Source organism: Crinia signifera, chromosome 11 (genome assembly GCF_055691185.1).
Source record: "Crinia signifera chromosome 11, ASM5569118v1, whole genome shotgun sequence".
Classification (NCBI taxonomy): domain Eukaryota; kingdom Metazoa; phylum Chordata; class Amphibia; order Anura; family Myobatrachidae; genus Crinia; species Crinia signifera.
Window position 1 is genome coordinate 6,449,409 of NC_139227.1, and position 27,056 is coordinate 6,476,464.

The window sequence follows — 27,056 nt, forward strand, 5'->3', positions numbered from 1 at the left end:
GGTCCATCAGCGACACCGTACAGGGTACTGCGTCCTCTCCGTATCTAATACACAGAGCGGCTCATCCCCGGCAGCAGCAGCAGCAGCAGCAGCAGCAGCAGCAGCAGTGGGCGTGGCCTCACTCCTGTGTACGGAGCGCCGCGCAGGTAATTACCGGGGGATGTATGTACGGGGCACCGGGGGATCGTTATCATTGCTGGGCATACGGCGTGTGTATAGCGGTAACTACAGCAGCACCGTAGTTGGTATGTGCGACTCTCTGTATATACGTAGTATAATCACTGGTATACAGCTATGTTATATGGTTACAGTATGCACAGTCACAGGTATATATATATATATATATATATATATATATATATATATATGTGGTTACAGTATGCACAGTCACAGGTGTATATATATGTGTGGTTACAGCTATGTACTCTATACACTGTGCATAAGGTAACAGCTGTGTTATTTATATATGGTTACAGTATGCACAGTCACAGGTGTGTGTATATATATATATATATATATATATATATATATATATATATATACACATGTGGTTACAGCTATGTACTCTATACACTGTGTGTATGTATAATATTTATAGCTATATGCAGTCACTAATATACAGCTATGTGTTGATATGGTTACAGCTATATACTGTATACAGGTACAGGTAGAGTGTGTGTATGTGTGTGTATATATATATATATATATATATATATATATTGTGTAGTTACTAATATACCAATGTGTGTGTGTGCATGTGCATATCGGTAACTACAGCAGCACGGTAGTTGCTATGTGTGACTGTATATACATAGTATAATAACAGGTATACAGCTATGTGCACTGTGTATAAGGTTATAGCTGTGTTATTTATGGGAAGTGGTCATCTATTAGAATGAACTTAGGTCTACAGTCATTAGGTCGACCCCACTAGGTCGACTGGCAGGAAGGTCGACCTGACTTAAGGTCGACATGGGCCAAGGTCGACATGACTTAAGGTCGAATTTGCATAAAGGTCGACATGAGGAAGGTCGACTGGTCATAAGGTCGACATGGGGTTTTTCACTGTTTTTTGAGCCGACATGTGCCGACAGGCGGTATTTCATGCCCTACCATCCACTAGGGCGTGGAGGAGGTTATTAAAGCTGTGGCGAGCGAAGCGAGCCACCGTGCCCGATGCATCGCGAGCGATGCGGGGGTCCGATTCTCATTGCCAACTGTATCCATGTCGACTGTGTCGACATTCAGATAAAAAACAGTGAAAAACCCACGTCGACCTTGGCCCATGTCGACCTTAAATCAGGTCGACCTTCCAGCCAGTTGACCTAATGGGGTCAACCTAATGACTGTAGACCTAAGTTCATTCTGACAGATGTACCGATTCCGTTATTTATATATGGTTACAGCTATATAGTGTATACACTATAAATGTGTGTATGTGTGTGTATATATATATATATATATATATATATCTCATTCAGCACCTTGATAAAGAGGCGACACTGTCTCAAAACGTTGGGCCTTAAAGTCTGCTGTGTCTTTTTTACGAGTGCCGCCCCCTGTTAACTTTGAGCATTAATAGCAAATGGTATCTGTGAGTGCTGTAGTATTTGCACATATAATTTGTATGTGTGTCACACCGGAGATCGTATATTCAGAATATAATCTCTAGGTCTCCAAAGCAGCCACTGTCAACAAAACATAAAGTTCCAAATGTAAATTGGTTCCTGTCCCATTCAGGTAACTAAGAGACTGTACACAGAAACCTGCAGTTACAGTATCCGCTTACCTTGCACAAGAGCAGTAGTAATTCACTAGTACACAATGAATAGAGCGTAGTACAAGCTATACATTGGATAATGCTGCATCCATGCTACCATTACACAAACACCTGGATTATGCCATGCTACAGATGCGTCCTTCCTGGTCCATCTTCTGTATGTTAGGAGTTGCGGCACTCAGGGTTCATGTGAGCCACCAGCATTGAACGTCCTTTTTGTCCCCGAAAATGCAACTTTTTCACATTATGTGCATACGATTCCCAGCTGCAGTCGCACACAGACTATTTCCATGCCGCATATCGCTTGTAATCTGTGGTGCGTCTACTCTCATATAGCGGTGTACATATGTTCATCAATTATTGAGCAGCCCTTACCTCGCTTTCCCCCATGACCATGTACCTGCTTTGATGATAATTCCAAGAGGTCTCACTTTTTGTACATTGACGAATTGAATAACTTTCTTCACACCCAGTAAGAATGATTTTGGATTGTAGGATTAATTTAACATTGCAAAACATCACCAGAAATGACCAAACACAATGGCACTCACAGAGCACCTGGGTGCCTGGTGTTTTGCACAGCGGACAATATATGTCCAACAGAGCAATTCAAGTGCTGCTCCGTTTGGGCCCATACAGCTGGCAGTGATGAGGGCTGCCCACTAATATGATGGCAATGTAATTGTGATTACATTGCATGCATCGCTGTGATAGCAGTGGTTAGGGTTAACCCCATACATGCATAGCCTGGCTTCGAAGGTGGGGGGCACCATCTTCATCTTCACAGCGGCTGCGTATGACGTTGTGCAGCCATCCCGGAAACGGTCTGGACGCACCTGCGTTGTCTGGACCACTCCCCTGAAATGCTACATTGTCTGCTACTGTCACTCCGATTCCAGGGTGTGATCATACTGTGAGGCCTACACTTGTTCGTTGTGGTAGCTGTACATGCACAGATGTGCAAACATTTTCACACTTCTGTATCCGGTATTGATCAATAATTCGCTACACTAAAGTGCGGTGCCCAGAACTGAACACCATATTCCAAGTGTGGTCTCACCAATGCCTTGTAGAGAGGCATTATCACAACGGCATCCCTTGAATCCATACCCCTTTTAATGCATGCCAGTGTCCGGTTTGCTTTTGCTGCTGCACTTGAGCAGTGTGCACTATTACCCAATTTTTCATCTATGATGACCCCCAAGTCCTTTTTCCACAGCAGAATTCCCTATAATAACTCCATTTACCCTATAAGCAGCTTGTTAATCTTTGTTCTCATAATGAATTACTTTACATTTATCAACGTTAAACTGCATTTTCCACCTTTCCAGTTTAATGAAGTCACTTTGTAGTGTTTCCACATCCTCTCCTGAGTTAATTTCCTTACTCAATTTCGTGTTGTTGGCAAATATTGCAATCTTAGTGTCCCTTCTAGGAACCATTGCTGGCGGGGTAAGGAAGGGGCAGACCTGGCCCGCCAACGTCACTTTTGTGGGTGGTCCCGGGCCGCCAACGTCACAAAAGGGAGCACCCGGGCCGCGCCATCACTAAGGGTACGGGTACGGGCCCGGCCCCCCTGAAGTCACTGCACTGCCGGGGAAGCGCCGGTCATCGCCATTTATGGCGGCGCTGGGCTTCCCCGGTCACACCGGCGGGGTCGGAGGCAGGCTCTTTTAGCGGGGTGTTAAAAATCAGGAACACTAAATCTTACTATGTCACTTCCTATATCATTAATGAATATATTAAACAAGGTGGGTCCCAACATTGTACCTCAGCTGGAATGTATGCCAGTTACCACCACTCTATGTACAACCAGCCTTCCCACCATTCTACCCCCCGAGCACCCCTGCCCCCTCCTCGTTCAGGTGCAATCCATTGTGGCAAAAGAGGTGGCGTCTGACCCAGAAGTCCGCCCAGTTTTCCAGGAACTCGAATCCCTCCTCCTGCACCAATCTTTGAGCCACACGTTAATCTCCCTGATCTCCCTCTGTCTCCCTTGGCTAGCTCATGGTAGAGGCGATATTTCTGAGATTACCTTCGATGTCCTTGCCCTAAGTTTATTGTAACATGCACCAAGAGCCCTGGGTCTTCCCTAGCCCATCTCAATAATCTGTCCACCTGGTCCGCGATTGGGCCCTTCTTCTCTGGGTATTCCACCCTTCCCTCCCAGCTCCTCGCTCCCAACCATAGTTTCCTTGTCCCTTCAGGCTTATCTACTTGGGTTTTGTAGCTCAGAGCTTGCCTGACGCTTCCTCCATCATCTATTCCCCCTAAACCCCCTAAATGTTACCCAGCTACCGATCCTCTCTTCCTTGCTTGACTCAACCTCTGAGCCCCCCCCCCCAGGCCCCCTGTTCCTCTAATGCAGCAATGGTTAGATATCACCCTCAATGTTGCTCAAGATCCCTGACCCAGGCTTCCAAAGCAATCACCTGCTTGCGTTCGAAGGCGAATGAGTCTGTACTAGATGCAGTGTCCATCGGCGCATACATCTGACAAGATGCAAACTGGTGGAGATTCTCTACCTTGTTCCCACTCATTGTACCTAGTTGGAGAAACTGCTACTAAATCGAACCATCCGTATTAAGTCACAATACAATGGACTAAAGTGGGCATTTCTGGCAACAATGATGCCTTGTGCTAGCAGAGTGTCACGGGACCTGGTGTGCCAAGAGGCGTGACTGCAGCAAAGATGAATGAGAACATATTTCAGGCATTCCCAACCACGGTCCTTAAGGCACACCAACAGCTGTTCATCACATCGCATCGCACTGCATGCACAAGGCAATGCGATGCGATGTGTACTATTTAAGTCCCGAACGGATCCGTTAAACGGACCGTGTATGGGCAGCTTTACTGATATCCAGGCTTCAGCACAGATGGTTTAATCACAATCCCTCAGATACTAATTAAGACACCTGTGCTCAAGCCTGGATATCTACAAAACCTGCACTGTTGGTGTGCCTTGAGGGCCGTGGTTGGGAATGCCTAAATAATTTGTACTACAGTGTGTGGATGACAATTCCATGTCCTACATTAATATTTAAACATAAGAGGATTGTTAACAAAAAATGTCATAACATGACCTCTCATTGCGTAAATTAATTTAATTCGTACATCTATCTATAATCAATAGTATTGTCTTGGTGTTGATTCTTTTTTCACATAGTCCTAATACTGAGAATTCAGTCCTGCTCATTTCCTTTCCTTCTAGTAACCGTTATGTAAGATAAGCCCCGTGTTTTAGCTTTGTGTTTTAGAAATGGTTTGAACATTTTGAGCACTGTGTTCAAAGTGTCTGTATAATTCCCTTCTGATAAATGCTATTATATATTTCTTTAGGATTCTTAAAGGTTTCTGCTCATCGCGTTTCAGCAGCTACAACTGGACATGAGACTTGACGACGACCCCTTACTGTTCGTAGGCTGGGACAGAGTGTGTATGAGACGCTGTGGGAGATCCAGAGTCAACTGAGGATGGAAGTCTGCCCAGAGTGGATTCTGTTATGCTGTCGTTCCACTGTCATGGCACCGACTTCTACAAATTCCATGGGCTATTGAACCTCTTAGAATAAAACAGACCTGAAATTAACCCTATTATGTGCTATTAGGTTAAGTCTCATGCATCGTTATACTGAGATAAAAGTCGATGGTGGTGTGCCGAAACACTCAGTTCTGGAAAAAATATCAGTAACGGATCTTCAGATCGAGAGTTTCGAACAAAGGGAATAACTAGCCAATCATATTCTGGTGAGTGCTAGTGAGTCGCTTGCCATGGATTTTTGCAGACAACGGTCATCGGAAAAATCGAGGCTTGTTTTCAATATAGGCTGGAATTCAGATTCTATGGTAGATGAACGCAGGCTAATTGATCCTTCGTGGCTAATCAATTATGCCTGAAACCAGGGTTTATCGGGGATTTAGTTTTTCATCCAATTTGGCAGTTCTAAAAGGAATTCCCAGATAATTAGTGGTTTAACGGGTTTGCTACCCCGTAAGTGTGCAAATCAATGAACTTTTCACAGATTTTGTGTTTTTACACACTAATTTAACAAGACTGGCAGGTGGAAAATGACTGCAATTGAATTGCCCTCCTTTTTCGCCCACATTAATATACCGAGGGTAATAGAATTCTGGCCTTGGTTTAATCTCTTTAAACTCTTACCGAAATGTCTCCTAAATGCGGTCTAGTTCACTTTATGTAGTCACGCCGACACATGTCATGTAGACTGATGTTTGTAGAATAAAATAATACTTTAAATTCATATATAAGGATTTGGGATTTCTTTGCGCCAGGCTTAGCGATTGAGCTCAGGCATTGATAAATATGCAAAAATAACAAGATCTGCAACCTTTCCCTAGATGACCATCTGCAGGAAGCCGTCTGGTAAGACTGTGTCGGAGAAGGAGGGTGAAGACAATGCCGCGGAGCCCACTCAACATTCTCGGAGGAATGGCTGGAGTTGGCCTCCGCACCCGTTGCAGTTTGTGGCCTGGATCACGTATCTTCTGTTCACAATCATTGGTTTCGGCATCCTTGTGCCTCTCTTACCAGGGCACTGGGTAGCTGCTGGTTACATTGTATCCTTTTAATACACTTGTTGTTATTATTATTGTCGTCGTCACATCCATTACGTGGCATCACAGGGGGTTTGTGGCACCTTACAAAGGACATGCACAGAAATAGCATGAACAAAACAAGAAAAAGGTGACTTCAGTGAAGAATATTGCAGGACGGTGACAAGGTTTACAAACATTGCTGCCTCAGCAAATAAGCAGTGGGACAGTACAGCCCAAAGGGGAGGACATGATGGTGTTAGCAGAGTTACACACAATACACATCAATTCTCACCAAGAAGAGAGCTGCAGCTCCTCGTTCTAGTCCGGAGGGGCGGAGCTGCAATGTGATTGACAGGGTGGGCATCCGTGTTTAGCAGGAAAGGACTGAGGGAAGGGGGTGGCCACCACTGCATGATCCATATCACTGAAGGCCCAACATTGCAGTGCCAATAGTACAGTGCAGTGCAGTGTTGTCAGTGACATGAAAATGCAGGCAGCATGGTGGCCACCTACAGTATTTCCCCTCTGTCCTCTCCTCCTACCTGACTCCCAGCCTATTACAGAGAGCCAGGACATTCTGTCCATGCCGGCCCCTGGATATAAGTCAGTGGAGGAAAAGCACCTGAGATAGGAGGGCCAAGATCATTAGTTACAGTCTAATCCATATCAAATGGTCCAGAATTAAATTAATTCATTTGTTCTTGATTATTTATTATGTTTTTGTGTGTGTGAGATGACCCCTGTAAGTTAGCACTCAGAATCCACCTGTATTTTATTAACCTTCATATAACGATGGAGGACATTTTTATGTCATGGTGTATGACCTTTCATCACTGTTGTGCACGTTTGAGGTAAATGCAATATCTCCGCTCAGAAAAGTCATAGAAAGCGGGGATAAAAAAAATAATAATTTTCAGCACATCTACATTCCAGGCATACAACTATGCACAAATTTGCAGTCCTCATAAAGAAACAATGGTGGGCTCCAGCAGTGGCCAGAATTAATTCCATGTAGTAGAGATCTAGGCCCTTATTCTGGTTCACTCTCGGAGGCAAATTCCTTCTCAAATGGACAAACCATGTGCACTGCAGGTGGGGCAGATGTTACTTGTGCAGAGAGAATTAGATTTGGGCGGGGTTTTACGTGAGATCTATATTGCAGTGTAAGAATAAAGCAGTCAGTATCTACCCTGCACAGAAACAAAATAACTCCCCCATCTCTCTGCACATGTTACATCTGCCCCACCTGCAGTGCATATGGTTTTGTCCATTTGAGAAGGAATTTGCCTCTGAGAGTGAACCAGAATAAGGACCCTAATCTCTTACACATGATAATGAGTCACTTAAAGTATAGGGGGAAAAAATCAACCAATGGGTTTGTGAAAAATATATAGAAATTAGCGGATGTCAGGCGACAAGTTACCGACAAGTCCCAGCATGCCTTGCCATAGTTTTAGCGTTCCCTAATAGCAAAACTGTGGCAAGGCATGATGGGACTTGTAGTTTCACAACAGCTGGAGGGCCATAGTTTGGATATGCCTGCGCTAGGATGTTCATTCCTTCAGATACGAAGCGGGATAGCCTATTAGCAGCGGCGATTTACCACCGCTAATAGGTTTGACCAAAGCTATCCTATTAGCCCTGATGCAGTCATCTCCTGATAACTGCTGTTACTGGCGATTGTGCTTTGAGTGCCGAAGGCAGCTGCTGGGACCCTCAATAACACAATGGGACATGGGAGCAGGGACTTATCCCTGATCCGATAGGTTTTCACCCAATCGTGGTGCTGTTTGCAGCTAAAAAAAAACAAATACATCTAATTGGATATCCATTAATCATGATATTCGGCCGTAGTATCATCCGAAGCGGCTTCGGGGATAATGCAATATCCCCCTAATAGTGTATCGGTGTATTTAGGGTGTTAGTCCTAATCACAAAGCTATTTAAAAGTTTCTTTTAAAATGCTTCTGAACCAAAACAATATATATAATCGCACAAAAATCCATATATTAGAACAATATACTGTAGGTAATAAAAGTATGAATGATAAATCATTAATGTAAAAATAAAATAAATAAATAAAAACGTATTTCTCATTAAAGATGGTGCTTGGTGCTTGTGTGTCTGTATGACAACCTGCTATACATCATTGTGCACTATTGGTTTCTGGGAGTAAAGGAATGAGAACCCAAACATATGTGCTTTATTCACTCACCCAGTGCTTGGTCTTTTCTATACATCACATTTTTCATTATTATAAGAGATTAAGGGATTATTACTCCTAGTGAGGTGATAAAATGCCCAGTCAGTCACTCCTTACTGTCATTTTTCAAACACAGCCGGTAACATGGCAGGTGGGAGCTGATTGGCTGGTGCTTCATCTCCGGCCACTTTTTGGAAAATTCCCTTATTCTCCAAGTCTACAGGACAATCCTTTTTTAAGTGACTTAAGGGCCCATTTTTCAAGGATGTCATTTACAATGCGATCTGGGTGGAATATCCTATCGCCGGAATGTATCATCCTTGCGATGTGCTGTGCCGGGGGGGAGGGGGGGTCTGCTACATTGGGCAGCTTCAAGTCCCCCATAGAAAGCTATGGGGGATGTGGCCGGTGGCGATGTTGGACGGATTGCAGCAGGGACCGGAGATCCCTGATGCTGTCCCTCCTACATACATTCAGATGATACTAAATCATCTGATAACCCCCGAAAACGTTTTTTTTTTTTTTTTTGGGGGGGGGGGGGGGGGGAGTGATTTAGCCACAAATATTGAATGATAAATGGGCCGCTTACTGCTTTATTGTATGTGGTATTATTTGGGTGGCGCTACTCGGAACAACTGCCTGTAGTAAGACACTGCCTAGGTTATAGTCTCTTATTGATGTAAAGCAGAACATTTATGTGTATAGTCCATTATTACTGATAATGAAAACTACCCATTTAAGCATGACCGGAGATTGGGGGTTATTCTGATTCACTCGGAAAGGCACAATCACTCTCTAATGGACAAAACCATGTGCACTGCAGGTGGGGCTGATGTAACATGTGCAGAGAGAGTTCGATTTGGGTGATTTATTGTTTCTGTGTAGGGTAAATACTGGCTGCTTTATTATTACACTGTAATATAGATATCAGTTTGAAGTACAAACCCCACCCAAATCTAACTCTCTCCGCACATGTTACATCAGCCCCACCTGCAGTGCAGCATGCTTTTGTCCATTAGAGAGTGATTGTGCTTTTCCAATCAGAATAACCCCCTGTACCAAGAAAGCTGCATTGAGGGTACGGCAGCCGGTCCTCTCTTCATATATACTTCAGTAATCCCATGTGAGCTTGTAGTTGTATTCTGTGATTTAGACTCTCCAAGTCGTCCTACTTTCTTTCCCTAATCCTCTGTTTAAGATTTCTGAATGGGGATCAATGAAGGAATCCGTTATTTATTTATACCACACTGAATCCAATGATTTACATGGTGCTTCCACTGTTTGGTTGGTGCATAATTTGTTCCCGCATCGTTTCTGTTTTTATTATCTTTACATTTATTGTTCCTTAGTCACATTTCTGCAGTGCATGGGAGTGATGTTTGCTCTACATTGTATTGTCCATTTTTTGGCTGTAACCATTGATCCAGCAGATGAGAATGTACGTGCCAAGAATTCCCCTGGCCCTCTTCCTGTGTTCGATAGGAACAAGCATGCTCATGTCATTGAAAACATGCATTGTTACATCTGTGAGGTGGATGTGTAAGTAGAGGTTCTTGTTGTCTGTATCTGTGCTACGGTCATACAGCTTGTCGGATACATAGCGCAATCAGGGATTTAGTTACTTTCATTGGTGGTTGTACCTGGACAGTGGCGCACTGCAGGCCTAACGTCTGTCCTGTAGTGAGAGGGGCCGTAGTGCAACATTTCTCTACACCGGGGCTGCCATGCATCAGTACCAGGGTCCTGTGTAAGACTGATCAATACTAAACAAGGGACCTATAGGTGGGAATGGATGCAGATAGTGTCGGTTCTGTTTCTTCAAATAAGCACTTTGTGATCACTCCCGTGAAAAATAGGGATTGATTTTTCATTTAAGAATGGAGAAGGGTGTTAGGTTTAGGCACTAGTGGCGGTGGTGGGGGTAGGTTAGGGGTAGGCTGCAGGGAGAGGGTTAAGGCGCTTACAAGGTGGTTTAGGGTTGTGCAGTGGGGTTGGGGGGGTTAGGTTTAGGTGGGTTATGGGTTTAGGCACTAGCATGGATGGGTAGGGTCAGGCCTGCGGGGAGAAGGTTAGGTTATTAATGGAGCCCCTGCTGGGATTCTCCAAATTGGGATTCCGGGGTTGATATTTTGACCACCAGCACCCTGACTGCTAGAATATCATATGTGTCCCAAGTGCTATCATTTTTCGGCTATCTGGTGCCTTCCTGGTGAAGTGTAACCGCTTGCTGCGCTGTATCTCTGTACCATTATATAACTATATAGACTGATAGGTTCTATGTTTGGTTACTTTGAAGCCATCAGTACAAAAGCCAGAGATGTGTTCTAGATGTTCCCTGCGTTTCCTCCTGGTTATAGGAACATAATGTAGAATATTTGTAGTTCCGTTACTTCAATTCTGACACATTTTACAGGGTCCACGAAAGTCCTTCATGCAGAACGGTATTTTTATCTCCTACAAGAAGAGATTGTATTAAGAATGAAGGAATACGTCTGTTGTATGTGTAAATAATGTAGAAGAGGATCTGTTATTTCCTGATCAATAGCTAATATACCCGTAGCGTACCCGTAGGATTTCTCAGCTGTGTCACTGTCATGTGATCTAGCGCTACCGAGCAGTAGGTGCATCCTGACACCCCAGTTCTCCCCAGTGATCGCACAGTGGTCCCACTGGAGAATAGAATTCAGTCATCGAGACTAGAATAGCTCACACCCCTTACTGTCCAATCCCTTCTGGATTGACCTCACCGCAAAGGCTAGATGTCTGTTTTGGAGACAGTAGCTTTATCGAATTAGCTAATTGTAGAGAAGAACAACAGTGAAGGGCATTTTCTTTATTGGAGACCATTGTAAACAATTATTAGCCAAAATAAAATTGGATTTAGTGTTCTGTAAAGTCCAATGGATTATTTACTTCGTAGCTAAAACCATATAAGAAAGTCTTTCACCAGTGCGGTGGGCTAGAGAAGAGGGTGGAAGCAACACTGGTTCTATGTCACAGGCTACAGGGGTTATGAGCATTTTATACAGGGCCCATAGTATTACTTTTACTGTTACCGATTGAGGGGCAGATTTATTAAACCCGGTGGTGATAAAATACCAGCTGATCAGCTCCTAACTGTCAATTTACAGACTGGTTTTGAAAAACGATTGGCTGGTGCATTATCGCCAGCTACTTTATCACTTCACCAGGCTAGATAAATCTGCCCTTCGGGGGTAGATGTATGAATCCGTGATAACGGAGGAGAAGTGATAAAGTTCCTGGTACTTTGGGCCTTTTTCTAGTTCACTCTTTCTGACAAATTCCTTCTTAGATGGACAAAACCATGTGCACTGCAGGTGGGGCAGATGTAACTTGTGCAGAGAGAATTAGATTTGGGTGGGGTTTTTCTTCAAAGTGAGATCTATACTGCAGGGTAAAAATAAAGCACACAAAGAAAGCACAGGTATGGGCCTCCAAACACCTACTTCGGTGAACCAAGGAGCCCGTGTGATAAATTTAGACACACGGTCCCAAGGAGATCAACCAGAGCAGGTGAAAAGGACCACCTAATCGGGCGCACAGCAATTGATTATATCAATTAATCAACTCAAATTATTGTTTTAAAAAAGAAACCGGGTGTGACTTGCTGCTCTCAATTAAGGCTCTCTGCAGTCCTTAATAAAGTTAAATACAAGAAGCAAATAGAATATTTTTCTAGAGAGCGCAAGAAACACTATGGAATTTAATCATATAAAAATATATAAATGTGTAATGATTTTTCTACTGCTTTAATTAATTGCCTCCTAACATGTATATACTCTCCTTTTTGCTTGAACTGGGAAACTTGCCATTGAATTACATGTATATGTGTTTATAGTGTTTTTTTTGGATTGATACCGTCCTGATTACAAATACAATTCAGGTGATCCTTTTTTAGCTGTGCTATCCTGATTGGTGAATAACCATTTAAATAACCACAGCGTAATAGTGGGAGTATCTTCTGAGGAAACCGTCAAGTTTATACGACGGAGAAACGCGTCAAGACTCCCCCCTGCCATTGATGCCTTTGATGTCCGTCCATTGATCCGTGTCCTGTGCCCACCCGCACCTCACTGCGCTCATAGAAAGCACCGTCTCCAAACGCCATAGAGGTCTACACATCCTCGCTGCAAACAGAGATCAGCGCAAGCTGTTAAAGGACCCGTCGGGAGCTGAGGTAGATATCAAACAGCTATTACATCTGTTCCCCCGCAGCGTCCGTCAGTAGGCGGTCGGCTCCCTGACACAGCGAGCAGGTCTCGTTGCTGTGGTCAGGTTGTGGAAAATCCTTCATGCGGCTAGTACCTGAAGGCAGCTGTTATTACGTAAAAACATCAATTTATGTGCACCTCATGCTGACAGAGCGAGTGAGTAGTCTACGGGTGGCTAAGTGAACTTTGCATGTTTTCTACTGACTTTCTATACAAATAAGTCCAAGCCACAGATCAACTGCAATATCCATACTATTGGCAAGCGCTGGACTGTTTATATTCCAATCGTTTATTATACCACAATTGGTTACAAACAAAGCAAGTGGATACAAATATTTTGATTAACAAAATTGCCATTTGAACACAAAATTGCCAGTGTTCTGAGATCTATTGGCTTAAGGACACGGTTCTTTCCCAAAGGGAAGAAATTATTATCATTATCTTTTTATTATTTCCAAAGGATCATTGTTTAAACTACATGTTTTATGAGATGTTATGATTTTTTTACGAGTAAATAAATTTATATATTTTTATATGATTAAATTCCATAGTGTTTCTTGCGCTCTCTAGAAAAATATTCTATTTGCTTCTTGTAAAAATAAAGCAGTCAATATTTTCCCTGCACAGAAACAAAATAGCTCACCCACATCTAATTCTCTCTGCACATTTTACATCTGCCCCACCTGCAGTGCACATGGTTTTGTCCATCTAAGAAGGATTTTGTCATTTATCACAGGCCAATCAGCTCCTGACTGTTAAGTTACAGGCTGGGTTTAAAAAGGGACAGTTAGGAGCATATTGACCGGTAATAAAGTAAGAGGCACTTTATCACTTCTCCTCCCTGATCACTGCTTCATACATCTACCCCTCAGTTCTAAGTGCAGGTGATAAGAAATGTGTCCTGTCTGTCTACAGTAAGGTCCAGTGTGTTCCCTTATTCAGTGTTGGCTCATGTTCATATGCATGGATTATGTGTAAATGCATTTATACAGTCATTGGCACTTGTATAGTACATATGATAAATGTTTCATTATCCTCTCTTCACAGAGGCGCCAAATCAAAGCACTGCAGTTTGTGCAATAAATGTGTCAGTGATTTCGATCACCACTGCAAATGGCTCAACAACTGCGTGGGAGGCAAAAACTACTGGTAAGTGCCAAAGATGTTCTAACAAAACAGCCGCCAAATGTGTCCATATTATATGAACATTTCCATTCTAGTTTTATATCTTACTACGCCACTATATTTAGAGGACATATCTGTACAACTTCATTGTAGGGACAAAAGGCTAAATTCTGTCATGCTGAACTTAAAGGGCTGTAACTTCAAAACATATAAAAAGATCTTTATTTGTAATTAGTACACAGAGATCTATAGGCCTAACTCGGTGATGAAGGACAGAGCACTGTTACGGGAATCTTGACACCTGCCAGGATGCCGACACCAGTATACCGAACGCAAGTTAGGCTTGGGGGGTGGCGGCTGTAGTTCACCTGCAGGAGAACATCTGTCACCCAAGTTTGGGCAGCGTGGGCGGTGTATTGGTTAGCATTACTGCCTCACAGGGTCCAATTCCCACCATGGCCCTAACTGTGTGGAGTTTGTATATTCTCCCTGTACTTGCGCGGGTTTCTTCCGGTTACTCTGGATTCCTCCCACAATCCAAAAATATACTGGTAGGTTAATTGGCTCCCAACTAAAATTAAGGGTAGAATACATATGTTCGTGTACATGTGGTAGGGAATATAGGTTGACATGTGTCTAGGTCAACAGGGTCATTAGGTTGACATGGGTTAGGTCGACAGTCAAAAGGTCAACAGGGGGTTTCTCACTGTTTTTTGAGCCGACATGTGCCGACAGACTGTATTTCATGCCCTACCATCCACTAGGGAGAATAAAATAGTGTGCCGAGCATAGCGAGGGGACGCAGTGCACTTTAACCTGTGTCCATGTCGACTGTGTTGAGGTTTGGGTCGAAAAACTGTGAAAAACCCCATGTCGACCTAATGTCCCTGTCTACCTTCCTGCATGTCGACCTAATGACTGTCTAACGACTTGCTGGTGACCAACTGATCCCCACCCTCTCATAGTGGGCCAGATGTATCAAGCTTCAAAAAGTGCTAAAACGGAGAGTAATGAACAACCAGCCAATCAGATATTACTGTCATATTACAGGCTGGGTTTGAAATATGACAGTTGGGAGCTGATTGGCTGGCTGTTTATCACTATATGAAGCTTGATACATCTGGCGCAGTATCTGCAGTAACACACGTTAGGTGACCAATGTCCGCGTGTGAATGGCTGTGTCGCAGAACTGCAAAAATATTAAACTTTTTGTGATGTTTTGGTTTTCAACGTTATATGCAATTTGTGTTTTATAAGGAATAGATCCTAAGTTGCCAAAAAGCAGCAATTTATATACATTATTATATATAAAGAACCCTGAGATTGTGCGGTTAGCACAACATCTACCCAGAACATTGGGCCCAATTCAGACATGATCGCATGGCTGCAAATTAGCACCGCAACAGACTATCGATAGACGACTGCGCATGCATACGGTTCACAGTACACATACGTGAGGTCATGTCTAGGACATGTCCCAGGCACGCCCAGCCTGGGAAACTGCTGGGCGTGCCTGGGAAACTGCTGGGCGTGCCTGGGAAACTGCTGGGCGTGCCTGGGACAGTGCTGGGCGTGCCGGGGACAGTGCTGGGCGTGCCTGGGCCAGTGCTGGGCGTGCCTGGGCCAGTGCTGGGCGTGCCTGGGCCAGTGCTGGGCGTGCCTGGGCCAGTGCTGGGCGTGCCTGGGAAACCGCTGGGCGTGCCTGGGACAGCATTGTCCCAGACACGCCCAGCATTGTTTCAGACACGCCGTCTGGGACACCGCTGGGCGTGCCTGGGACAATGCTGGGCGTGCCTGTGAAAACAATGCTGGGCGTGCCTGGGAAAACAATGCTGGGCGTGCCTGGGGCAGTGCTGGGCGTGCCTGGGACAATGCTGGGCGTGAATGGGACAATGCTGGGCGTGTCTGGGAAAACAATGCTGGGCGTGCCTGACCGTTTCAGGGGTGGGTGCATAATGTCAGCTCAAGGCCGGTTATGCCTTTTTCCGTCGCACATCTGAGTAAGTCTCTGGCTACTGAGCCTGTGATGATTTGTGCCCAGTCTAAAAACCATACAATGGTGGTTCTGTTACAGTGGGTCTTGGACATATTCGCTTTGTTTCAAATGGATGTGCAGTCGTACACATCGATTTCGCACAGTGAGCACATTGATTCACAAGGTGGAGTTCACCCTGGGGGGGGGGGGGGGGGGCGTCCTAATTGAATGCTGGACATGCAAATTTGCGGGCGTGCGATCAGATCTGAATTCCGCCCATTGTTTAGAAATGGGAGACCAATAGATCTAGTGTAGTGTGTCTCAGGATAAAAGCCTAATATATAATTATTTAAGAAATGTTCTCCTATAACGTTCGTTTTTGTTTCAGGTTGTTTTTCAACAGTCTTATCTCTGCGTTCCTGGGCACCCTTCTGCTGAGTATAATTTCGTCATACGTGTTCATTGAATACTTCGTAGATCCCGTCATGTTAAGGACCGACCAACATTTCACAGGTGATTTTTATTTTTGCATAATCCCAAAGATTCCGTTCTGCAGAAAACACAGTCAGTATTTAACTTTCAACCATTCAATTACTCTTATTACCTAGGTTGTGTAATGTGCTGGAGTGGGTCTATTCTTCCTTGAAAATGTCTCTAATTTGGGGTATATTCAATTGATGTCGGAAATTATGTCTTGCCAAAAAGACGGCAGTTTTCGACATGAATAGGTCAGAAGGGATTTTGATCTATTCAATGCTAGCTAAAAAATTTTTGGTAGGTTGGAATGTTCCAACCTGCCGAAAACCCGGTGGATTGACGGAAACAGCCAAAAACTAAAAGTTCCGGCAATCTCAATCCGACATGAGAAGATGTCAGATTGAGGCAGGGAGGACGGCACCGGGTGAGCAGCAGTAGCTTACGCGTCCTCCTGTCCGCCGCCTCCTGTCCACCCACCGGGCTGGGTGAGAGCAGCTCACCCGTCCCAGCTCCCACTGCCTCCCGCCGCCGCACTCACCCAGTCCCCACGCTGGCTGGGTGAGCATCGATCAGCCCCCATATCCGACATCCAGATTTGGCCACTGCATTAAATAATGGATGACGGATCCATTCCGTCAAAAGGATTTTTTAATGGATCCAGCATCCATGGAATTTACCCCATTACCTCAGTGATGAGTACATTTTTGACCAAGGCAATATCTGTGTAGAGTTTGTATGTTCTCTTTCTAGAATAGGTTACCACTGTTAAACGTTGTTTTGTATGTTTTTTCCACATAAGGAAATTAGATTGTTAATGGCACTGCGGCAGGGACTGATGCCCCTTTTGATGGGGGGGGGGGACGACACAGCTACGCGACTGCTCACCTTTTTTGGGGGGAATTAAAGTGTTTTGCATGTCAGCAGCCACTAGATGGCTCCCAGCAGGGCCATTGAGGTGTTGCTCCATTTGCGAGCGCTGACATTACTATGACATACTGGTAACTAGTACTGTTGGGATACTTATATACTTATTTCATTTGTTTTCCAGTCATCCAGAACCTGTCGGACGTGTGGTTTGTGTTCCTCCCAGCTGCACCAGTGGAAACTCAGGCTTCTGTCATTTTGGGTCTATCTGCGCTGGTTTCCGTAATGGGTCTCATTACGTTACTTCTCATAGGACAACTCTTCTGCTTTCACATCTACCTCTGTACGTAACACAGAACCGGTATACCTAGAACGGACAATACACCGCAAGGAAAGGAATACACCATGTCCTCACGTAAATAGGCTGCAGATCAGAGTGTGAGGTTAGGGACCCGTTATTTGGGATCCACGCAGTAACACAATGTGGAAATACACCATTTGCATGAACACATTTATGTATGAAACCATGTAGTTTATGAAGAGCAGAATATTTAAGCTTTAGCTTCCGGATTTACATATGGAATTACAGGCCAAGATGGCAGCTCATCTGGTGGGAGGGATCCTTGTCGCGCGGCATCAAAATCAAATAGACTGTGCAGGTTAGACTATGTAGTACAGACGTGTACTACTGTATATAGTCTAATTCCAATGTGTACAAGGCGCCGATCTAATCGGGATTGGATAGAAAAGGATCCCACCATGTGTACATCCCTTCAGTCTTCAGGTTTATAACCAGCTTTGCAATAACTGATTGAGTTCACGAATACAGATGGATTGGTCTGTTGCTGGCAGGGCAGGCGACAGGGAGGGTCAAAGGGGACACCCATACCGGGCCCCAACCTTGTGAGAGGGCCCCATGGTTCTGAAGGATTCAGGGGCTGTGAGCATAGCTGCCAATGCAGAGCCTAGCAATTGTTTATATAGGCTTTGTCCAGCCATCCGTCTGCCTGGAAGAGAACTTACCTTGGTGTGCCCCCTCTGATGCCCCCACTGGGCCTGGTCACCTGTCCAGCTCCCCATACTACTGTGTTAAGTGACATCACATGATGCACTGCACAATCCTGCAGCCTTCTACCTGCCCTTACCTGTTCTGTCCTCGCAGTGGCGATGGTCTCTCCACCTAGGAGGTACAGGACTTCAGCAGAAACACAGGCAGCATGGACAGTAATACCGGTGGTACTAGGCAGGTGCATTGGTATAAGTGGCAGTGTATATTCACTATGCAATAGAAATGGCCCTTCCCAAATGTTTCCAAAAAGAGGGAAAACCTTGCATGATATATCTGTAAAATAGTAATCTGAGAAAAATGAATATATATAAAAAAAAAAAAAAACTATATATATATATATATCCCTTTGGTAACTGTCCTGTATTGTGCTTGTCTCAGTGTGGAACAAACTCAGCACTTATGAATACATCATGCGCCAGCGACAGAAGCAAGAAATGAAATCAAACTGCCACCGCCTGGAAGAGGGCAAGACCCCACCCACGGGCAGGACCCAGGTCAGACCCATTGTGTTCTCCGCTTCAAACCTTACTGGCTGTCTTCCAAGTCTTAAGAAAATGCCATAAAGACAAAAAGAATGAATTATCTTTTACTTTTTTATTATTCTTTAGAATACAGAATATATCGCTGTTGCTGGTTAGTATCTCTTACCTGTACCTTAAGTAACATTGTTATCGTTTTGCTTTTGTCCCCAGCAGGAGAGTTATGGCGGTAGTCTCATTTACACTAATCCGGATGTACTAATTGAGGGTCCTTTATCCGAATCACTGAACACAAAGTGGGTAAAAAAAATAAAATAAAGTTACTGTATGAGGGGTCTCTACTGTATATACTGTTATATGTAATGCTGGTATTCGCTGTTGTGAAAATGAAACTACAATATTTATGAACTGCTACTAATATGTGTATATGTAAAAGTGTCAGGTACTTGTCAAAATGTTTATTCACTGATGTTTTTTTAAATATCTGACGGCAGCGTGGGTCGTGTTAAGAAGCCCATAGCAAAAGCTGGCGATTCCCCACGTAGCGAAAAGCCGCCGTGTGGGTTTTGCTGCATATCAAAATGCGGTAAAAAAAACAGATAACGGGGTTTTTACTGCATTTCTGTTTTATATAATCTCCCCCCGTAGTTGTTGGATTATAACATTGAGCTCTTTGGCACAGTGCCGCCTGGAAAGGAGAGTGCAGTCCGACAGACTGGCAGCTAAATACAGTATGCAATGCAGGATTAACACGTTCTATTGAAAAAAGGTATATTGCAGTTACATGCTTAGGTTGTAGACTATGGCCATCCTTTCGCCTGATTGCAAGCCCCTTATTCTCTATGTGCAAGCTTGTTGTACTCTCGTTTGCTTTAGTGTTAGGTTTCCATAAGGCAATGCATACATACAGTCATAGAAGTAACAATGTAATCTGGCTGTCCAGAAATAAATACTGATTACAATTATATCCCTTTCACCCCGTACAAAGAACCCAAGCGGTGCGAAAGGGTCATTTTGAATATACCGGGTCCAGCAACCCGGCAATCCCACCCGGGATAAAAGAAGTGTTGTTCCCGGGTCAGACCTGGTTTGCTGGGCAGGTAAGCCGGGTCCCTTTTCACTTCTATGGAGGAGGCAGCAGCGTCTATTTGGTGCAGCCTCCTCCCCCGCCGCTGCCTGATGCTCCGCCATGCCTTCTGGATGACGCCAGTGACCCGGCAATAAGCGGGCCGGTGTGAGCAGTTAAACACCTCCAAATGCCGGATTGCTCCTGGGAACGGGCCTGTATCCAGATCTCAGGTGCGACCTGGCATTTGTGATGTGAAAGGGGTATTGTGCATTTAGAGTTTCCGATACCTGAATCTGGACAGTTTTTGGTGCCAGGATTATAAAGCTTAAATCGGGATTATGCCGGGGAAGAGCTGCATTAGGTGAGGATAGAAATCTCGTTAACATTGGCAATAGGCTATTCCGGCTCATTACCTCAGATAAGAGTGTAAGCTCTTTAACTGTTTTAAGGTGTTTTGGATCTGGGAACTGGAAACATATATATTATAATATAATAAAATACTTGTACTGGGTTTGGAAAGGAACTTTTATCCTTATGTGCACATACATTTGTAGATCCACAACTATTTTGAAAGCAATTGCTCGAAGTTGGTTTTCTTCATAGGTTGCCTCACATAAGGCCTTATTCTAGTTCACTCTTTCTGGCAAAATCCTTCTTAGATGGACAAAACCATTTGCACGTGGGGTAGATGTAACTTGTGCAGAGAGCGTTAGATTTGGGTGGGGTTTTACTTCAAAGCGATCTCTATATTGCAGTGTAAAAATAAAGCAGTCAGTATTTACCCTGCACAGAAACAAAATAACTCACCCAAATCTAATTCTCTCTGCACATTTTACATCTGCCCCCCTGCAGTGCACATGGTTTTGTCCATCTAAGAAGGATTTTGTCAGAAAGAGAGAACTAGAATAAGGCCCTAAAATCTTATGTATGTATGTATGCACTATGTATACACTGATCTGACAAGTCTGATTCTTAAGCGCATATACTTTGACACGATCCACTTTTAGCATTAGAATGTTTGTGTGTTTGTATCTGACAATACTGTGTGTTGTGTTGCAATAATATATTATAGCATGTGCAGTTGCCAGTGTATTCGTGTACACAATTCATAAATGTTCCTTTTGTGGCCATATAATCTGGTTATTGTAGAAATGGGGATATACTGTGGCACACATACCTTCCTTTAGACCTGTCTGTGTCTGTTTTGTAGCTCCCCCTTGCACATGAATCCAGCCAATGGGAATGGGGACCAGGAATCGGACTCTAAAACGTCACCAGCTCTGCAGAAAAAGCCAAAGAAGGTATTTATTCAATACAAATTCTTCTTTGTGGTCTGCCCTATATCTGTGATACTAGACAGCGGCCTGAATGACCTTTCCACAACAGCAGCACATTGTTTTATGTAATGGCATAGAACAGGCCTGGTTCTGAGTAATAAAGCAATGCAGATTTTACCATCCTATGGCACCATCCACTGGTATTGTGAGTCAGATGCACCTATGTGACAATACCAGCTATAAACGGCTCTTACACTTTACCCATTGTTTAAGGCAAACCATTTGACTGGAAATTGCATTAACACTGTATATGGTCCAATCCGAATCGGTCGCGGCATGCCGAGAGTACACTGCCACATGGGCAAATGCCCATTAATGCACCGCTCACTCATTGGTGAGTAAGATGGGTACTACTCATGCCCCTTTCAGACCGCACTTATTACCTGGTATTTTGATGGGTTTTTTTACCGTTTTGAAAGGTAAATCGTGGACAAAACCATGTGCACTGCAGGTGGGGCAGATGTTACTTGTGCAGAGAGAGTTAGATTTGGGTGGGGTTTTACTTTAGAGTGCGTTCTATATTGCAGTGTAAAAATAAAGCAGCCAGTATTTACCCTGCACAGAAACAAAATAACTCACCCAAATCTAATTCTCTCTGCACATGTTACATCTGCCCCACCTGCAGTGCACATGTTTTTTTTTTTCCATTTGAGAAGGAATTTTGAGAGAGAGTTAGATTTGGGTGTTATTTTGTTTCTGTGCAGGGTAAATACTGACTGCTTTAGTCTTACACTGCAATACGGATCTCACTTTGAAGTACAACCCCACCCAAATCGAACGCTCTCTGCACAAGTTTAATGACTTAAACTGTTTCCCCACCACCCCTAATAAGTAGTGTCCGGGTGACTGTGAGCAATGCACGTGTTACCATGATTCTGTATGACTCCCCAACAGAAGAAGAAAAGGAAGAAAAGCAACAGAATCTCACCGGAAGACACAAATAAAGATGGCGGTGACGGGCCTGGTAACGGAGTGCTTCTGCCGTCTCGTGTAGTAAATGGTGAGGGATGTCAGGCCGATGTGTAATTGTAAATAGCGTGGGGGCAAAGTGTTTGGGCACATGGAGAAAGTATATAGAGGTGTGTGTGGTTTGGGAAACGTAGGCCCTTATTCTGGTCCGTTCCTAGCAGGGCTGCATTCGCACGGGGACCGATGTTTTTGTACTGCGCATGGTGCGTGCACCCACGGCGAACAGACCCAGGACAGCCCAGCGTTTCATGCGTGTTCCCATGCTAATGAGGCCGTGACACGCGGGTGCGGGCGGCTGACCTCACCGGAGGTCAGCTGCCCCCCCCCCATTTCCTTCCCAGCGTGCACGCGTATGTATGGTCACTCAGAGCAACCTTACATGTGCGTGCACCTTCCACATTTATGGTCGGCGACCATCGATAGATGTGGGAGGTTCCCCCTGGCCTGTGACCATCGATAGATGTGGGAGGTTCCCCCTGGCCTGTGACCATCGATAGATGTGGGAGGTTCCCCCTGGCCTGTGACCATCGATAGATGTGGGAGGTTCCCCCTGGCCTGCGAATGACCCGGAATAACTCCCATATTTGTATACTATGGATCCAGATGATGCCTTTGTGCTCAGATTGTACGTGTGAACCTGCCCATCCATATGGAGCATTACATTACATTATTACGGTTTTAGTATGGTGATTGCAGGTTTATTAAGTGGCACATACTGTACTGGGCTCATGGGGTTAATGTAGATTTCAATACTATTTTTGATCCGACATTAGTTTCCTCCATTTTGCATAAATTCTATTCTGTCATTGGAGTTATGTATGTTATCCAGTAAGATATAAATACAGTGATACACATACAGCATCACCAGTCCGCTGAGCCTACTACAAAACACATCCAAAAATCCAGCGTTTCCTCCCGTTAAGGCCCATACACACTGGGCGACTGAGCTGAAAGTCGCTGAAAACAGCAGGTACAGATGGGTCTTGTCCCATCCTTGCTGGCGGGTCGCCATGGCGTCTGCGCTGGCGACCCGCCAGCAGCCACGCCAGCGAGGAGACTGAGACGCACGTGCGTCTCACGCGCACGCGCGTCTCAGTCTCCGTCGCTAGCGCGACGGAAACCCTGTCCGTCTCCGCCTCAGGGAGACGGGGGGGGTTAGGGGGGGTGCGGGCAGTCGGCGGGGACCCCGGGTTACCGCCGGCAAGCCGGCGGGGACCCGGGGAAACGTATGGAAGCGCCGTCGGAAGGGGACCCGCGCGCCTCTCGTGCGCGCGCGTCCCCTTCTCACGATCGCCATGGCGCTGGCGGGGGATGGCGGCTGGCGACGCCAGCGCCATCCCCTGCCAAGATGGGAAAAGACCCATCTGTATGAGCGGCTTTCAGCTCAAAGCCGCCCAGTGTGTATGGCCCGGCGGTGAGTGCTGCTGCGCGCTCCGCATCATCGCCGGGGAAGCCGTTATCTGCTGGTAATACCTGGTTATACCAGCAGATGAGCGGCTTTCAGGATGGCTTTGCATAGAGCTCCGATATGCAACGCTGTCCTCCCCCCCCCTCCGTCTGCGCCGAGCAGGGGGAAAGCCGCCCAGTGTGTATGGACCTTTAGCCGACACTGGGTGCCTGGTACACACTATAATTGTGTTACTAACCTAGTGATCCTCAAACAATGTAACAATCTGCTGTGACATTTTCTCTGTTATTATCACTGCAGTTCTGCTATATAAATATGACTTTTCTACTGTGTTTCTAGAACTTCCCGTCTCTCCTGCACCCCCAAGTTTGGCCGTTCACTCCCCGAATTTCCCTTCACGATCTTTACCTGTCCTGGCTCCGATGAATATCCTCCCAGTTCAGGCTGCTGGGCCCCCTGCGGAATATCACTCTGACTCTGCGGAGTCCATGGAAGAAATTCCTGTAGCCCAGACCCATCTTGGCAGCTCTGCTATGAGTGAAAATCAGTTCATCTCCCCGAGGAGTCCCCAAAACACCGCAAGCGAATGTGAAAATGGACCGAGGCAAAGCTACATTTGGCCGGTTGACTTGCAGAAGTTCGAACTGCTTCCAAAGACTCCGTGTGTGTTTGTCAGCGATAGCAGCGGGGAACCTTTAGCCAGTTCTCCTGCAGATGATCCCATAGCACAAGACAATCACTATATGCGCTACAAGAAGATGTGGGCGGCCAGGGGTAAAGGAGGAGAGCAGGTTCTTTCCATCGCCAGCGCAGACGGGTTCCCTTCATAATATTAATCTGTAGCTTATTCTTTTATATGACAACTTCTAAACTTTCTTTTATACTAATAAAATCTTTTTATACATGTATATTCAGTTGTATAATTACACAATTTAAGCTATAATAATATTATTATTATGACCATGCTTTTATTATCTGCTGCAATCATGCAGATCCATAACGATACTTTTTTGTGCCCTGTGCCATAAATAGGGGAGCTCCGTCGGAACGGGGTGCGGCAGAGTCTCGTGCGAGATCTCTCCCCCTTCCGGCCGATGGATATATATCTGTATATATATCACACCAGTAATACCCTACAGCCATGCTAGTAATGAGTTTTAGAATACAAGGCTGCCTGATACCACTCTGATTCCCTGTTGGGTGGAATCAGACAAAAACATACGCTACAATAGTGGTATGACACTTATACCCAGATCACGATTTTAGAGGCCTCGGTGAGCTGTAGCCAATGAAACACTTGCGAATGTCCAACTTAAATTTTTATTAAAAAAATCTTCTTACAATGTAGGTGTCTTAACACATAACAGTGATTCTTCCCCTTTGTATGATCAGGGTGGAAGATAAAACAGATGAATCCAACGCGTTCTGTCTCCTCGGAGACTTCATCAGGGGTGACCACAGCAACGAAGGAGATAACACATTGTAATGACCAGCCACGTGATAACAGACGGGGGGGAATCATGATTAACTGATTAATAAAAAGTTTGTCCCCTAAGGTCACTAGCAATATTAAGAATCCTATGAATTCGGGGGCAATAGTATCATGGTAATAGAGTTTAATTAGAACTAGACCGCGGCCTAGTTCTAATGAGTAGATTGGATGAAGAATGGATTCTGTTAGAAACCTGAGTTTTGCGATCAGATTAGATCCATAGAATATTGGACCGGAACTGTTTCTCCATTATTCTATGGAGCTAATTTGCTGGCAAAACTCAAGTTGAGAATTCTCATTATTGACAGACGGTCAACATGGAAATGGTCAGTAATCAAAGGTCGACACAAGTTTTGCTTTTTTCTTTTCCGGTGTAGACCGACTTGGCTCATACTTTACTATCCAAGTGGCATAGAGTGGTCATGTAATAGTGTGCCATGTGGGCATCAGCATAAAACACTTCAACAAACTTTTGTCAAGCTTTTGAGTGTTGACCATGTTAAGCTTTTTATCGACCTCCTGGTAGTGTCAACCATATTCAGTGACAAACCCCATGTCGACCTTTTGACACTCAACCTAGACATTGTAGAACTAATGACCTGTCGAACTAATGACCTTTCGACCTAGAACCATGTCGACATTTTCCTATGTCGACCTAATGGTGTCGACCTAATGACTGTCAACCATCATGCTGTAGACCAAATGACTGTATCCGGGCAATTATAGACTGTGCTAGAAAAATTATAAACAAGCTGACTAGGTTGCTATGGGCAACTTCTTTCTCCCCTCAGTGTCTGCTCAATTCAGATGGCTTCCTGCAGAAGCGGGAAAACAAGCTATGTCACACATTGTCCATAAGATGGCAGTGTCTGGTATAATATGTAAAAATAATCTTTACAAATATAAAATACTTTAAAGGCTTCTATGTTCAAGAGAATTGTTTTGGAGTCAGGAATACGTCTAAAAGTTTTTATTTTTTTAAAGTGTCCACAAGCTGCTGTGCCATTTATGTAACAGGGCTGCTAGTGACATTTAACTACGCTTTATTTGTAAACTTTCTCACCCCTACTTGCCTACTTTTGAAAACTAGTTTCAGGGAGATTATAGTTGGTATTAGAATTTTGCACAGTGCCCCATTGAGGGGGTGTGTCATACTCCACCCAAAGGGCGTGTTTAGTTCCATATATGGAGAGATTGTGAAAAGAGATTGTGAATGTGGCACCTAGAAGCGTGGGTATGTACTGCTATATCTGAGAGGAATCTTTTAATATGACTTATATCCAAATGTAGATGAGCCCCAAAGCAGTTAGTAAGAGCTACTATACTTGGTAAAGTGCTGGGAAATGGCGCTGATGATTCAATGTAAATGTATCTGTCTCATTCCCTTTTTCCCCAAAAATGTATTTGTGTAATGTGGGCTAGGAGAAATGAGGGAGATTGCTAGACTAATGAGGGAGATTGCTTCTATGTCAGGGACAGTGGCGTAACTAAAGGGCCGCAGCTCCCGTAGTGGCGGGGAGGCGCGGGGGGGTCTGCGGGCGCTGTTGTTTCTTCGCCAGCTCCCCACTGCTTGTGGGTGCAGCGGGGAGCTGGCAGGGGGGTCCGTGCGGCGCGGGGGTACCTGTGGTCAGGGACTCGGGAGAGCCTGGAGGTGCCTGCGGCGCTGATTATGAGTTGCCGGGGTCCCTGCAGCGAAGTGGAAATACTGCGACTGCGCTACCGCCGTACGGCGGCGCGGGAAGCGCTTCTAACTTTGAAAACACTGGCCGCGGCCGCACACTGATTGGCTGAGATTCAGCCAATCAGCATGCGCCCAGTGTTTTCAGAGTCAGAAGTGCTTCCCGCGCCGCCACACGGCGGTAGCGCAGTATTTCCACTTCGCTGCAGGGACCCCGGCAACTCATAATCAGCGCCGCAGGGACCTCCAGGCTCTCCCGAGTCCCTGACCACAGGTACCCCCGCGCCACACGGACCCCCCTGCCACAGCTCCCCGGGGGGGGGGGGTTCTTGTCTTTTAA

General features: G+C 45.0%; 1 protein-coding gene across 3 annotated transcripts; it reads left to right on the forward strand.

Moving 5' to 3' along the window:
- The first annotated feature begins 5 nt into the window (after positions 1 to 5).
- Positions 6 to 24,454, forward strand: ZDHHC1 (zDHHC palmitoyltransferase 1). 3 transcript variants are annotated; one of them, XM_083165300.1, is made up of 12 exons: positions 6 to 146; positions 5,123 to 5,529; positions 6,142 to 6,360; positions 9,906 to 10,081; positions 13,822 to 13,923; positions 16,263 to 16,387; positions 17,400 to 17,558; positions 18,663 to 18,778; positions 18,977 to 19,059; positions 21,043 to 21,133; positions 22,064 to 22,169; positions 23,886 to 24,454. In XM_083165300.1, the coding sequence occupies exons 3-12, from the start codon at positions 6,142 to 6,144 to the stop codon at positions 24,374 to 24,376; spliced, it is 1,668 nt and encodes a 555-aa protein (XP_083021426.1). In that variant the 5' UTR covers positions 6 to 146; positions 5,123 to 5,529; the 3' UTR covers positions 24,377 to 24,454. The 3 variants fall into 3 exon arrangements, with proteins under 3 accessions (XP_083021426.1, XP_083021425.1, XP_083021427.1); XM_083165299.1 differs by having other exon boundaries at positions 111 to 245; XM_083165301.1 differs by having other exon boundaries at positions 111 to 245; positions 18,980 to 19,059.
- The last annotated feature ends 2,602 nt before the right edge of the window (positions 24,455 to 27,056 follow it).